The sequence below is a fragment of the Pagrus pagrus genome, assembly GCF_965226575.1.
Source record: "Pagrus pagrus genome assembly, chromosome: 22".
Taxonomy (NCBI): Eukaryota; Metazoa; Chordata; class Actinopteri; order Spariformes; family Sparidae; genus Pagrus; species Pagrus pagrus.
Genome location: NC_140204.1, coordinates 3875227 through 3890989, shown reverse-complemented (window position 1 = coordinate 3890989; position 15763 = coordinate 3875227). Strand labels below are relative to the sequence as shown.

Here is a 15763-nt window from a genome sequence, read left to right as displayed (position 1 = left end):
GTTTTATCTTTTATAAGGTCAGAATATAATAAAATATTTATTATTTACTTGTTAAGAAAACTCTTCGAAAATGGCCGGTTTTATATTTTTTCTATCATGAAAGTAATATTTTGGGATTAGTTGGCAGTCTCATGCATTTGTCGTTGTTTGACACTTTTTTGTAAAAGTAAATAAAAAATAAATTATATATGAATAAAGTATCTGATAATAAATGTACTTGAGTATCAAAAGTAAGCTGTAAAGTAAAATTATACATATATTTACCTTAGTTTACTTTTGTAAACTATAAGACGAGTATATATCGGCCTCCCGATCAATTAATTGCCATAAAATAAATTAATTTTAAAAAAGCACTCTCTAAAGTAACGAGTAACTAAAGTAATCAAATAAATGTAATGGAGTAAAAGTGCAAAATTTGCCTGGAGTAGAAGTTTAAAGTAGCAGAAAATGTAATTACTCAAGTTAAGTACAAATAAATGTAATTAGTTACATAATGACCACTCTAGACAGTAAATAAACATTACTTAACATAAAATATGTATAATGGATATTAACAGATGTATAATAAATACATAAAAGCTTTTATTGTGAAAAATGTCCTTAGGGGAAGCTTCTTGTTCTAAAAAATAGGAAAATATAAATATATATCTTTTTTTAAATTTAGTAATTCAAAACTGAAACTCTTTCATTCATAAACAAGTGAAAACATCAGATTGCTTCCTGAATGGTGTCACAGCTGTGAGTCAGCGTGTCGGTCTGCTGTTGTGTGATTGTGGTCATGTAGACAGGAGAGGGATGAGATGAGGGATAAAGCTGCGTAACCGCCAAAAACGCCAACATGAACAATCACGATCGCTCCGTACTGTGGATGTGATTCTGTGTCGTACTAATTAATCTCTGTCTCTCCCCCTGCAGCTCTCGTCCGGGCCGTCCTCCGAAGCGTTGTTCTGGTGCAGGGATCCAGGAAAGCCCCAGGCTGCTGCACCCGGGCCTCCCCGGCCTGCTGTCCCCCAACCTGCTGTCACACACCGGTGAGAGACTTCCTCCATCTTTCTGGTTCTCAGTCTGCAACTCCTCGTTTTCAGTTGCTACATGGGCTTATTTGGTTTATTTAACTCGGGCAACACATAAAAACATAACGTATCTCAAAATTGAACAAATCAATGGGTTTGAAAAAGTCTAGTTATGAAGTAGCACCTCTAATTCACCCAAAAATGAACATTTAATCATTAACTCACCCTGATGTTGATGGAAAGTCGGGTGAAGTCTCGTAGTCCACAAAACATTTCTGGAGCTTCACAGCAAAACAGCGTTGCAGTGTTCTCCTGAACAGCTGAAGTAGACGGAGACTCGTTTTAACGTGAAGAACAACCAAAAGGAAAACATGACATGGATCTATTTAGCTCGCCCAGAGACCCAAGTCACCAAAAGCCCAGATTTCCTCAATTGATTTGAAAAGATGTTATTACATGCGTTTAGCTTAGCAGCTACAGTGAGGATTTAACCTTTAAAGGGCGTAAATAAAGTTTTTATAAATTAATTTGGGATCTCCAAGGACCCATCCTCCTCCTCTGCCCCAGATTGGTTGCCTTCATTGGTCTCTATGTTTGACTTCCTACTGAAGCTCCGGTAATGTCTGTTTTTCTTGCGGTTCTGATACGGTGGTTTATGAGCTGTACTGTAGTTTGCCCAGTAAACACACCGACCCGTTCAGCCTTTCCCCAGGTAAACAGCTGCTCCTCTTGGGTTCACGTAACGGCACAGAGCCGCTCTGAGTGTGTCCTGGCCCGTTAGCAGATAACGCAGCTGCGACCGCTGAAGAGGTCGGTTTGTTTACAGGGAAAACTCCAGCTCAGAATCTGCAATCAGCTCCGTCGCTGGCTGAACGTTTTACCAAAGAATCACAAGAAAAGCCACAAAACGGTACGTTAACTAACGGTACATCAAGAAAATCTCTTCCAGAATTTTGTGTATTCTCAACTGGACGAAGGCGTCTTTTAGTGTAACTTGCTTTCTCCTGTTGGAAAGCGTGATGATTGTGTTAACAGAGTAGCAGGACCACGAAGCCTTCTGAAAATGATAGACACAAGCCAATCAGAGGCAGAGTAGGGCGGGTCTTAAGTCATTCCTATTACCTTCATCTTCCTCTGAATCTCAAACGTATCCCCCTTTTCTTATCCTCCTTTTCCTACTTTTATCTTCCCTTGTTTCTTCCACATAAATCCTCCATCTCAGTCTTTTTCTCTCCTTTCCCTCCATCCACACCTTCTCTCTTTGATCCATAAGTGAAAGAAATAGAAGATAAAAAAGGGATTTTTTCGGCACAGAAAGTGAAAATGGGCAGAAAGAGAAAGCTGTGAGAGCGAAAGAGAGAGAGAGAGGGGGGGAAAATGGAGAGAAGGAAGGAGGAATGTCGCCAGAGGAGATGATGAAACCTAAAAACGACTGCCAAAGAAGAAGGGAGGGAGAGATGGAGCAAAAAAAAAAGATGGCGGGAAGAAAAGAAACGACAGATTGTTTTCGGAGTTGACGGCAAAAGAGTGGATGAAGGGAAGATATCTAGAAGTCTGATAGAGATCGAGGGATCTGGATTAAAGAAAATAAACGAGTGGACGGATGAGGGGAAAGAGAGGAGAGATGTCGTATGGGGAAGAAGAAGAGGAGGAGGAAAAAGACCTGCAGAGAAAGAGAAAGAGAGGCTGAACGAGTGCAGACTGCATGGTGGTGTGATGAATGACACGTCTCTGGGGTCCCACTCCTCCATCTGTCCATCCCTCCCTCCTCCCTCCCTTCATATCTCCCTCTTTTCTTCCCTCCTTCTTTCTCAACTCATCTCTCTGTCACCCCCACTTCAGCTTCTCCCTTCGTTTTTATTCCCTCTCCTCCCTTTCTCACCTTTTTCTCTCCTTTATTTCTTTCTTCTCCTGACTTCTGTCCTTCCTCCTTTCCTGTCTCCCCTCTCTCTCCTTTATTTTCCTCCCATCTGTCATCTCTTAATTCACTTCTTCCTTCTCTTTTTTCCCTCCCGTCCTTCCTCCCCTCGTTCTCTTGTTTATCTCTTTTCCTTCCTTTCGTTGGACTCTCCCTAATTTTCCTTCCTCTTTTCTTCTTCCCGTCCTTCATCACTCTGCCATTCCTACTTTAGTTTTTCCTTCCTTTCCTCTCTCTCCCTTTTATCATCTTTCCTCTACGTCTCTGCCTCATCCCTTTATTTCCTTTCCTTCTCTCCTTTTCTACTTCCTTGCTCTTATTCCCATCTACTCTCCTTCACTTCTTCATCCCTCTTTCCTTGCTTTCGTCTTTTATCTGTTTTTTTCTGCTCTGGCACTCCTTCATCTTTACTTACCTCCGTCCTGCCACCCTTTTCCTCCTCTTTTCTTTTTTCTCTCCTTCCTCCCTTCTGTTTCCCCTCCTCTCTCTGACTTCACACCTGCCATCTTGCTCTCTCTCTCCTCCTCCAACTCTTCTCCCTCCCTTCTTTTCCTTCACCTTTTCTCTGTTATGGTACTCTCTCGTTTCATACCTCCGTCCTGCCAGCCTTTCCTTCCTCCTCACCTTTTCTTCCCTCCTTCCCTCTCTCTAATTTTTAAATTCACACCTGTCACCTTGCTCTCTCTTCTTCCTCCCTTCATTTCCTTTCACTTTCTTCTTCTATGAAACTCCCTGGATTACCTCCATCCTTCCTTCGTACCCTTTTCCCCTCCTTCATTCCTGACTCCTGTTTTCTCCTCCTCTCCTTCTACTGTTTCTTCTTATTCCTTGCCTCCTGCGATCCTTCCTCCATCCTCTTTCTTTCCTTCCTTCTTTCTCTCATTTCTAAAATCTCACCGTCCATAGGCCCTCCACTCCTTCCTCCTCTTTTTCCTTCCAACTTTCTCTGTTCTGACACTCTTTCCCTTCTTACGTTCGTCCTGCCAACCTTTCCTTTGTTCTTCCATTTTTCTCTCCTTCCTTGTTTTCCCTCCTTCCCCCTCTCACACCTGCCGTCTTGCTCTCTCTCCTTCAAACGTTTCTTCTTCTCGCCTCCTTTCGTCTCCTTCGATCCGAACTTTGCATCCTTTCATTTCTCACTTGTCACCTCGCTCCCTCTTCCAACTTCCTCGCCTCGTTCATTTTCATCCCTCCTTTCTTTCCTCCTTCCTCTTAGTCTCCATCTCAACCTTCACTTCTCCTTCTCACCTCCCTCCTTCCTCCAAATCTCTCTATTTCTTTTAGCCAATTTCCTTCTTCCTCTCCATCTTTCCCTCCTTCCATCCTTCACTCCGTCCCCTTGACAGTGACTGTTGGCCTCCTTCTCTCTCTCTCTCTCCAGGATAAATAAAACATGGTTGTGTTTAGTGACATATGGACACAGCTCACTGTGGCATACTAATGACACACACACACACACACACACACACACACACACACTCTTCTGCGCACACACACACACACATACCTGATGTGCGTGTGTGCGCAGAAGTGTGTGTTTGTCGAACATTAGTGGAACCCAGAGAAAACATTTGCTCACTTATGATCGCTCATTAGCTCACACACACACACACACACACAGCACATATATACAACACACACACACACACACACACACACTTGGCAATAGCCGCTTGTCGCATTCCGCCTCAGTCACACACACACACACACACACACACACACACACACACACACACACACACACACTCACGCACACACACTCACGCACACACGCAGAGTTGGTCGTCTTAGCGGCCCTGCGTCCATGGAGACGCCACGTTGCCGGGGGAGACGGGCTGTTGTTTACGACCTCGCGGGCGCCACGGCGATGGGGGGCATCGGCCAATCACAGATGGACATTTATCACACTGTTAGAAAACACAGAGTGAGAGGAGGAGAGAGAGAGAGAGAGAGTTTGGAGGAAATGGTGAGAAGAGAGCAGAAAGATGAGGAAGATGAGAGGAGGAGGAGGAGGAGGAGGAGGAGATGACTACAGGAGGAGGAGATAGTACTAGTAAGAGGAAGTAGAAGTACTGAAAAAAGAGAGTAGAGAACGTTGGAAAGACAGGTTGATAGAGGAGGAAAACACTTAAAGGAACAGTTCACCCAAAAATGTAAAAATACAGTCACATCTTCTCACCCCCATGCTTTGTTGTCTTTACGTTTGAAAACAAGTCTCCAGCTACTTCAGCTGTTTAGGAGAACGCTGAACCATCAACATAATGAGAGGAAGTAAGTGCCGTCCTCTCTCGTAATACCACTTCGTACCTCATGAGGCAACAGTGAGTGACTGTAGCGTCCAGTCTGCCGTCAGGCCAACATGAGGGGGGGAAGACGTAGAAGAGAAATCACGTTCGTCAGCAAAGAACGAAGCGAAAATAAAGAAAGATCTTGGCGAGTAGAAGAAACACAAGGATGTACGATGCAAGGAGAAGAGAGGAGGAAGTGAAGACAGAAAGGAGATAAAACATGAAGAAGGAAGGGGTGAAAGGAAAGACGGATGATGGACGAAGGAGCAGAGGAAGGAGGAAAAGTTGAAAAGTGGATGAAACGCGAAAGATTAGAGAACGAGGGAGGAGGCATAAACGACAACAAGAGAGTGATATCAGTTTAATTGGCCTCATCTTCCTCAACAAAGAGGCTGTGATGATAAGCGTGGGAGTGTGTGTGTGTGTGTGTGTGTGTGTGCGTGTGCGTGTGTGTGTGGTAACCTATGCAGCGTGCTGCGGCACTCATTTGACTTGTTAATTCACTTCAAAAACAGCTCAATGGTTCGCCTTGTCTTCTAATACACACACTCACACTTCACATAAACACACACGGCTGCAAACACTTCGGGTACACGGACACACATAAACAAACATACAAACACTTAATACACACTCACAAAGACAGTATTTTTTTGAACGCACACACACCTCTTAGAAAACACGCACACACTTTAAACGGACACACCTGCAGTACGCCAACACATTTTTGGCACGTTTTGCAGCGATAAACATAAACATCAGTCGACACACACACACACACACACACACACTGTGTAGGTTACAGATGAAGTGCTTTCAATCTTGTCATGAAAAGAATACACTCATCTGAGGACTCTTATGTGCACCTGCAGAGAGAGAGGGGGAGGGTGGGAGACAGAGGGGGAGGAGGAGGAGGAGGTTTGAAGAGGACTAAAGTGACATTAAGTCTTTTTCATCTCTCCTCCTCCTCTTCATTTTCTTCCTCCCCCTGCATCACGTTTTCCTGCTTTTCCTCAAAGTAAACACACGCGCCATGATAAGTCGCTGCTAGCGCCCCCTGCACCGCTCGAGTGGTGGAAACCTACTCGAAAAACAACCCAGTAATAAATACTTGTTTCTGTTGTGTGCTGCTGTAATGATACAACAACGTCAACAGAAGATCCGTAGAAAGACGACGTTAGACCGGTGTGATCGACAGCTGAAATGCAGGAGAAACAAACAACAACATAATTCTGGACGATTACAGTTTAATTGAACGTTAACGGCTAAATGTTGAAGTTGTGCCAGGACGAAATCAATGAGGTTATGAACTATAAACACCAGCAGCACCCTTCATTACAATAAAACACTGTGAGCTGCTTGTTTTTAATCAGCCTGTAAGTAATTACTGCTAAGAAAAGAGGATTAATGGTCTGGTGATATGCACCACATTTAAGGTGAAACGTTCACTTTTTCATAAAAGAATAAAGTTGTTTAGTTTGTGTTTTCAGAGATGGAGCCATCGCTATAATGCCTTGTGGCGGCCATTTTGCTTTAAGCTATGACCGATGTATTGTATTTTGCATCATAGCTCCTGAACCAAGCATAATAACACAGATGTTAAGCGATGATTCACTAATTCACCATCAACTAGTCATCTGAAAAGCTTAAGATGTTGCATACGGTATCATCGTAATCCTCATTCCCAACTTGTCAAATACTAGTGCTTTGGTCAGGTCGACCGCCATCCCATAGTGTTATTATTTGACGGGTTGGGAAGGAGACTCAGAAATCAAGTAACTTTTTAAAGTATTAGATCCCCAAATAATGGATCAACAGACCAGAAAAACCAACAATTAATGTCTTTAACTGGGAAGGAAATCCTCAATCATCGACTTAACGGGATAATACAACCCCTAATGACTGACTTTAACAGGAAAGAGAACTCCTTACCAGTGAGTTAGCATTAAAGCCCCAAATGATAATAGACAAGATTTAACAGACAAAAAAGCTGATAATCATTGTCTTTTTCAGTGAACGGATCCACTTACTTACTTATCAAGTTTTACAAAAGTCATACAGACCTCAAACTCATGTTGAAAAACTTATATAAGCTTTAAGCGAGTCTGAGAAGTGCTCCAAACTTCCTGTTGAGCTGTTTTTCAGACATCTTAAAGTCAAAAACAATGACTCTAAAGCCAGTGGCTCTGTCTATTAGAGATGACACAAAATGGCCGCTGTAAAATGGTTCCAAAGGGGCGTCTTGGACTTCCAGTGAAAGCTAAAGATGGGCGACCTAAGTGCCCGAGTGCGGAGAGCTGAAATCTATTTGACTCAGCACAAGTGCAATCGACTGCATTTGTAAATTGGCACTCCGAGTGCTCGCAGGAAGAAAGAAAAAAAACAGCAAAACAAAAAAAGGCCAGAACAGTGTGTTTCTAAATTCAGAACACAAAGAGCAATTTCTCTGTTTTTCCTGTTTGTTTTATTCAAAGTGTCACTCCGTCTCTGAGAGCGCGTTCAGAGCACTTCGTCAGAGATGTAGGTGCAGCGGATTAAATATTTACAACCGTGGCCAAATGGGGTGGGTTTCACGCGAGCTCGGGAAGGGGGGGTTTGGGACTCTCGAAGATCACCCAACAGCCTCCACCAGCAAACTCAAAGCTATTAAAGACCATCCGGACGCACTGTGCAGTGGAAGGACACTGTCAGATCTCATTTAGACTATCGCCTGCCATGTGCTGGATGCTTTTACTGAAAAAGGCCTTACAGTAGCAGCAGACGGTATATGTATTTTATGATGGGTGGAGCGTTAATGACTGAGTCGAACTGATGGACAGAGTGGTGGACGTACAAATACAGGATGTTGTGTTCGAGAAGGACATTTTGTTGGGTTTCCACAGGAAAGAGAGTGAAATGTATCTTCAAGTCGAGAATCTTCAATCTTTAGCATCATGTCGTCTTTCAGGCAAGAGTTGGATTTTCCCAAACGTTTGAAAGCTGAGACGTTTGACCTTTGTTGTATTTTAAAGTTTCCTATTTCCGCCGATAATTAGAAACAAAACATGGCGCGTTAAATGGTTCATGATAAGAGTCTGTAACTGACAACAAGGCCTTTTTATTTTGAGTTTCTGTACTGCAGTTGGTAGATTTTACCTGTCAATCAAAAAGTGTAGTTTGGACTGTGAAAATGGTAGTGTGGGGTTGTTTAACCAATCCAATTTTGTAGGTATTTCACTGGATAAATTAAATGTTTGACCTCCTGGTAGCGCTAGAGGAAAAGTCTCAGGTTCACCAAAATCATTAGGACTCATCTTGTTGGAGCTATGAATATCTGTACCAACTTTCATGGCAATCAATCCAATAGTGTCTGGGATACAAAATGATCCTATTTTGTAGGTGTTTCACTGGTGAAATAAGTGAAATGTTTGACCTCCTGATGGCGCTAGGAGAAATGTTGGAGGATCACCAAAGTTGTTGGGATTCATCCTGTGGGCACTATCAATGTCTCTACCAAATTTCATATCAATCCATTCAGTACATGCTGAGATATATCAACCAAAAGTAAAGTAGTGGACAAACCAACCGACCGACATCCCTAAAGACATGCTGCTAGCATGACTAAAACCATGCTACAACCATTACAAATACCAATCAGATAACGTTAAAAGGCCAACAATACGGTCTTAACATTGCACAAAAAGAATAGAGATTATCCAGTTTAAACATGTGCTAAGAAAAGGTTAAAAAGTCTTTAATTAAAACCAACCTTGACTTTTCTCTCTAACCTGTGGCCTTTTTAATCAGGCAGGTCAATAGCCGCCATCATGTGAGCACTGGTGGGAAAATTCCTCCTGATCTCTGATGAGTTTATTTCTCTGGCGATGTTCGTCACGTTACGCTGACGATTCACTTCTTTCCAGTCATAATCCTGTTTGTCCTGATTTCCTCTCTTCGTTCCTGCTTCGCGTCTTCCCCTCTCTCTCTTTCGTCCTTCGGAAAGCATTAGGATGCACGTGAAGGAAAAAGAGATGGGTAAACAACGTATGGACAACCCACAGGGGACCACTGAAACACACACACATATACACACACTGGAATATATTTATTTTCTCACACACACACGCACACACACACATGCACACACAGGTCCTATATGATGCGTGTGTCTTTGAAGCAGTCCGTCAATCAATCACACACTAATTCCCAAGGTTCCTTGGTCGCCATTAGCGCCGGGGTCGATGCTCGGTAACCGTGGACACAGCGGACAGCCATCGATCTGAGAGAGAAAGAGAGAGAGTGTGTGTGTGTGTGTGTTTGATAGTCATGATGGAGAACAGTATTGTGGCTCTGCCCTCAATATTGATTGTCTTCTGGTTGCATTGAGGCGAAGCGGGCGTTCTGACTCTGTGTCCGAGTGTGTGTGTGTGTGTGTGTGTGTGTAAAATCCATGATTTGTGTGTGAGTGTCCACCCGTGTGTACGTAGGGCTGTTTCCTGTATATGCATCTTAGTGTGTGTGTGTGTGTGTGTGTGTGTGTGTGTGTGTGTGTGTGTGTGTCAAGGTGTTTCTCAGTAATCAATGCGTGACTCCATTTTCCATGTTTATTCCCGCCCTCTTATCTCTCATTTTCGTTTTCTGTTACCGCAAGTTGATTCTTTGAATTTGAAAAACTTTATATGCAAACATATTCACTTGAATTTCCAAAAGTGTAACGAACTTTTGTTCAAACAAATTTGTTTTTATCAGCCTTTAAACTCGGGAAAGATGATATTTGCATCATATCACGATACAACAAATCAAAAATCTATAGTCTCATATCTCACATATTGTCCAGCTCTAGTGGAGGATGACGTGAAAGTGTCCATTTAATGGCGTCTTTAAAGTGACTTTAATGGTAACAGATCACGTGGCTATATGACCGTGTAGTATCGTCATCCTGACCTGTGACTTCACTGTTTTCATTCAGTCCAACCGGCCAAACACGAGCGGGCGCTAACGCAGCATCTGGTTTTCTTGCCGGGTTTAGCTTCTAACGTACGTCAGCTGAGAGGACCGCTAGCATTAGCTATGACTAAATGTCTGTAAACCGCCTCGATACTGGACCCCCTGTCGTCGAGCTGGCGAAATCAGTGAATTAAGTTATACATTTGTGCTTTTGTACAGTAATCAGTGAACTACTCCATGAAATCTGAGCTGGCATTTTATTGGTTGAAATTGGTTTGTACAGGAAGAAATCATGATGCATTGTTTTGGCATATGTTGTTAGTGGTCTGAAGCACGACTCCAGATAGTAGTTTTTATATTTGCTGGATGTGTGAAGAGACGGTCGTTATCTAAAAAATCAGCTGCATTTTAACAAAGAAAACACAATGAATGTATTTACATCCTATTTTATCACTTATTACTTTATCTTTATCAAGTGACTATCAACTGAAATCCACCTGACGATGGATCTGACTCTAAATGTGAACGGATTTCTCTCCAGAATCCAGTGAGTGACTTACAATAAATATATCCGCTCGCTTCACAGACGGTAATGAGGAAAGGCTCTGGAGTAAGAAAGGCAAAGGACAGAAAGAAAGAGGTGCAGTCAAAGAGCCTGAGGCAGAGTGACCAGACGTATTGTCTGCTGTCCTGCTGAGAGAGAGGAGGAGGAAAGAAATGGAGAAACATGATGGAGGAAAGGAGGCCAAAACTGAGGAGAGGAGGAACACGGGACCATAAGGAGCTGCTGCTGCCGCTCCAAAGCACAAATCTGAAAAACACTTCCTCTGATTTTACTGCTGAAACATCTGATAATATCACAAACAAATTAAAATGTATTCATTTTATTTTGATGATGTAAAAATGCTTGTGAAAACAAAAGGTGAAGAGAATGAGTAACAACAAAAGGAGGCTGACCGGGGACACGAAAAGGGAGAAAACAGGGAGGGAAGTAGGATTGATGTGAGAGGAAGAGGAAAGAGATGGAAAGGCAGCAGAACAGAGAGGTCTGGAAATGGAAAAACAGTCGGAAAGAAGAATGAGTGACGTGAAGAAGTGGGATGGATGAAAGCAAAGAGGTCAAATAGAGAAGAGGCTGTATGAGAAAACAAGAGGGAAGGGAGAAGAAATGATGTGTTTTTAATGCTCTAACTCGTAATGCATCAGAATAACTGGTGATATTTGTTAACAGCTGAGAGTCGGTCATCTCAGAGCTGAAGATATCTTGTTTTCAAACTACTTTACCCTTTAAAGTACCCATGAAACAGCTAATGGAGTGCTATTTGCTCCGGCATAGTTGTGTTTCCTGTAAAAGCAGGCGGCAGCCGATGGTCGCCGGCGCTGACTGGCGGCTCCCAGGGAACATGGCCGAACCAGGATGGAAAACAGAGGGAGGCTAGTTTGATCAGTCAGTGAGCTAACGTTACGTTTAGCAGCAGTTAGCGCTTACTCCACAAATCACCTCGGTACTTTTGTTGCCAGTTGTTGAACAGCGACAACCGGACTTTCTGTTCTTTTAACTCCTGACGTAGCCAACGGCAGCAAACATGGATCAGGTTAGTGGTTGAAATAGTTTTCTAAATGAGCAAAATCCAAAATATTTCACATTTTATTAATGGTCAATCAAAAATAGATCGTTAAGGCGAGTATCGATGAAAGAAATGACTTCAAATTTGCATCCCTAGCAGTTACTGTAGCATAAGTCTGTGACGGCCAGTCCAGAGCAGCTCTCCTCTGGTGACGTTCAATAGCAGCGTCATAAAGTAAAGAAAGCGTCTACTGGATTAAAAATGAACACGCTCCTGAGTGCAGGATGAGTCATCAACATTTTTAATGATTTTCCAAGAAGTTGCAAAGTTAAAATAGCATTAAAAATACCTGGTGTAAAGGTGAGACGTGATAAAAACACAAACAGCTTTTGGCTTCATGGAAACTTTAAAAAGGAGATTTTTCTTTTACTGTTGAACTGAAAGTTTTTAACCCTGCACGTCTGTCGTTAATTAAAGAAGTCAAGCTTAACCTCCACACCTCCTCCTTCATCCATCCATCCCTCAATCCTGCTTTAAATTAAATTTCAAACAACGCGACAACTCCTCCTCCTCCTCCTCCTCCTCCTCCTCCTTCTCCCTCTATCTTGTTTTCTTTATAGCTTGCAGACAACTGTACTGTGTGTGTAATGGACATTCCTCCAAGGCCGTCAACCGTGACCGGGGCAAAACCAACTGACCTACACACACACACACACACACCAACACACACACACATATGCACAGATAAGCATGCATACATTCCCTCACACACACACACACACTCATTTATACATGAAAGCTAACTGTACATAGCTCACACGCACACTTTCAAACATAATAGTGCATTTATACAATGAAACACACACACACACACACACACACACACACACACACACACACACACACACACACACACACACACACACACACACACACACACACACACACACACACACACACACACACACACACACACACAGGGTCATCGCTCTCACTCTGCTGGTTGTTGTGTATAGAAGTCAGTTCCAGGTCAGTGCACAGAGCCAGGGATCTTACTCCATACAAAAGAGAGTGTGTGTGTGTGTGTGTGTGTAGCGGTGGGGGCGTGTTCTCTATGTGTGTGTCTGTGTGTGTGTGTGTGTGTGTTTTATTTTCCTGCATGTGTGTATCAGTGAATATACATCAGGCCTGAGGCGTCAGAAACAGCACTCACACCCTGAAACACTTCAACAAAACACTCCGACTGAAAAGAAATTTTGACAGCGACAGCCGAGCGTCGGTATGTGTGTCACAGCTCAACGCAAAGCATCATGGGTAACAAGGCAGCACCTGTGAGGTCTGAGGAAGAGGAGGAGGAAGAGGCAACGAGAGCTGTGGCTGGGTTTTATGACAGCTAATGATTTCAGTACTGGTTGAAAATTATGGACGTCTGTGAGAATGCTTGTCACTAAAGACCTTTGTGACGATGAAGATGATGAAGATGATGTAGGTGACAGTAGTGTGTGTGTGTGTGTGCTTCACAGGCCTGACAGCAGCTGCCATGGCTGAGCTCCAGAAGCTGCAGAAGATGAAAATGATGATGAGTCTCCAGAACGGCAACGAGTCGGACAACGACGACCTACACTCCAACACAGGTAACACACACACACACACACACACACACACACACGCACACGCACACACACCTGTACAAAGTAACTAAGTACTATACGATTTTCCATCTTATTCTTCTGCTTTACTACGTTTAAGTGTTTCAAGTAACATTTCATTTTAAGATTTTACAGAACATTTTATAAAATATGATTTATTACAGATTAAACCACCAAAAGCATATTGAGTAATCAGAATCTGCCTTTTACTTTTGATGCTTTAAAAACATCTTGTCACAACTTTTACTTTAAAGGAAAAGTTCACTCAAAAATGTAAATTCAGTCATTATCTCCTCAGCAACATGCTGATGTTAAGTCAGGTGAAGTTTCGTAGTCCACAAGACATTTCTGGAGCTTCACAGCAAAACAGCGTTGTAGCATTCTGCTAAACACCTGCAGCAGCTGGAGACTTGTTTTAAAACGCACATGGCTCCACACAGCTCGTTTGTCGTAACGCAAGTCTGCGTTGTCCCTGAGATCTCAAATGGATTTGAAAAGACTGTGCACAAAATTAAAAAGTGGTGCAATTGCACATATTTTATGGGTTCAGGCCATGGGCGGGTCAAAATGGCCCGGTGGCGCCCCCTTAAATGCAGCTCCTGGGACTGCAAATGCTGTAGACATGAGTTTCACATATAGACCTACAAAAAAGTATCTTGTTTTCTATTTGATCTTTTTTGAAGCGTCAGCGGAGGATGCATATCTATATGTCATATATATGTTTTTATTTTTTCCTTGTCTTGTAGTCCCATGTGGGACGTGCCACCAACAAACTAGTTCAGCAACTAACTAGCTCTAGTTCTAGTTCAAGTTACTTCATTAGTACCCAGAGGTAGATTTTATTTTGCACATATCACACATCATCCAACTTAGGACAGTGGAAATTAAAAATGGCAAATTAAAAAGTTCTTACATGCCCAGATCATACTAAGATATTGAAGTGAACTAAAATACTTATAGTAAAAAGAAAATAAAACAAAATGAATCAGTAAAAAATGTTTAGGTTGTAAAAACATACATAACGGGTAAAAAGCAGCAAAAGCAGGAAACGTTGAAAAGCGGCTGTGAGAGTCACTTTCTCCAAAGTTTCAATTCTATTTGATGCATTAAAAAAATCTTACTTAATGCAAATTTATATTTGATCTGGAGATAAAATGTAGAAAAAACAAAATCAGACTTGTATGAGCTTGTTTGAACTGAATAAAATATTCCATGCAAGTCTGAACACGGAGACACGTTTAAGGGCGTTTGTTTTCAGAATAATGGGACGTCGGACAAATGGGACATTTTTCAGACTCTTAGTATTTAGAAATAATGAGTCATCGGGACACTAACGTGGCAAAAACAACAGGAAGAAAATACAACAACAATAATGTCAATGATTCGACTCATTGTCAGTGATTTTCCTGGTCTGATCGTCACGCTCGGTCTGAAAGTATGTTTCAGGGAAGAAAAATACCAAAAGTACGAAGTGACATATATAAAACAAAGACTTAACGCACACACACAAACACACACACTTTCCGGCCCACTCCATCTCTGCTGTGTTTGCTTCTCTGAATTATTAAAAAGACAGAAAACAAAAAGCCAAGAGAAAAGAAAAGAGAGAGAGAGCGTGCAGTCCTTCCCTCTGTTTCCAGCCAGACTCCCCTGTTTCTATTTTTCTTTCTCCCATTTCTTCCTTTTCTTCAGCTGACCTGGCAAATGGGCTGATAGAGTTACTCTTCCTCTATTCTCTCGTTTGATTCTCTTTCACCCTGTCGTTTTTTATTTATTCCCTCCCGCTCGTCTTCTTCTTCCTCCGTCTTCTTTTATTTCATTCAGAGTGTTTTCTGTTTTGTTTCCGAAAGCCTCCTTTCTCATTGTCCGACCTTATTTTCTTTGTAAGAGACACTCACACCGGCCTGGGAAACTCCGGTGGACAATAGAGCGGAGGAGCGAGTGTACGAATGAAAAAGAAAATAAAGCGAGGGAGGACGGAGGGGAAAAACAGACTCATAATGAGAGAAAGGGATATTTAGGGCGAGAGGAGAAGGGGGGGAAAGAAAAGATGTTTCAGTGTTTGATGGGTGAAAGTCGATCGCTCAGGCAGTGACAGTCATATCTGAGCTTTTTTCCTTCATAGAAATGAGAAAAACACAGATGAATGAGGAGTTATGGAGAAGGAGAGGGACAGATTTATGTGTCAGTGGAAACCATATCTTTGTTTTTGTCGCCGCGAGAGGACGGAAGGAAGAAGCAGCGAGAAAATGTGGGAAAAGGACGAGATGGAGCGAAGAAGGAAAGAGTAGAGAGGGAATAAAGAGACGGAGGTCGACAATCACAAACATCGGCCTTAAACTGGAACCTCTCACTCGTTCTTACATAGCACGAACCAGTGATTTACAAGAAATATTCTGGG

The 15763-nt window shown here is 42.5% G+C and overlaps 1 protein-coding gene and 1 long non-coding RNA gene across 2 annotated transcripts in view; one reads left to right on the top strand and one right to left on the bottom strand.

Annotated features, from left to right (window-relative positions):
• The window catches only part of dachb (dachshund b), an 82415-nt gene that overhangs the window by 45827 nt on the left and 20825 nt on the right, over window positions 1–15763 (top strand). The window contains exons 2-3 of the mRNA XM_084343769.1: window positions 916–1031; window positions 13237–13347. Coding sequence (XP_084199895.1) covers window positions 916–1031; window positions 13237–13347 — 227 coding nt within the window. The remainder of the gene's footprint in view (window positions 1–915; window positions 1032–13236; window positions 13348–15763) is intronic.
• The window catches only part of LOC311251380, a 58343-nt gene continuing 43579 nt past the window's right edge, over window positions 1000–15763 (bottom strand). Inside the window, exons 3-4 of the long non-coding RNA XR_014621387.1 lie at window positions 1239–1333; window positions 1000–1088 (exon numbers count right to left, since the gene is read on the bottom strand). This is a non-coding gene — a long non-coding RNA (uncharacterized lncRNA). The remainder of the gene's footprint in view (window positions 1089–1238; window positions 1334–15763) is intronic.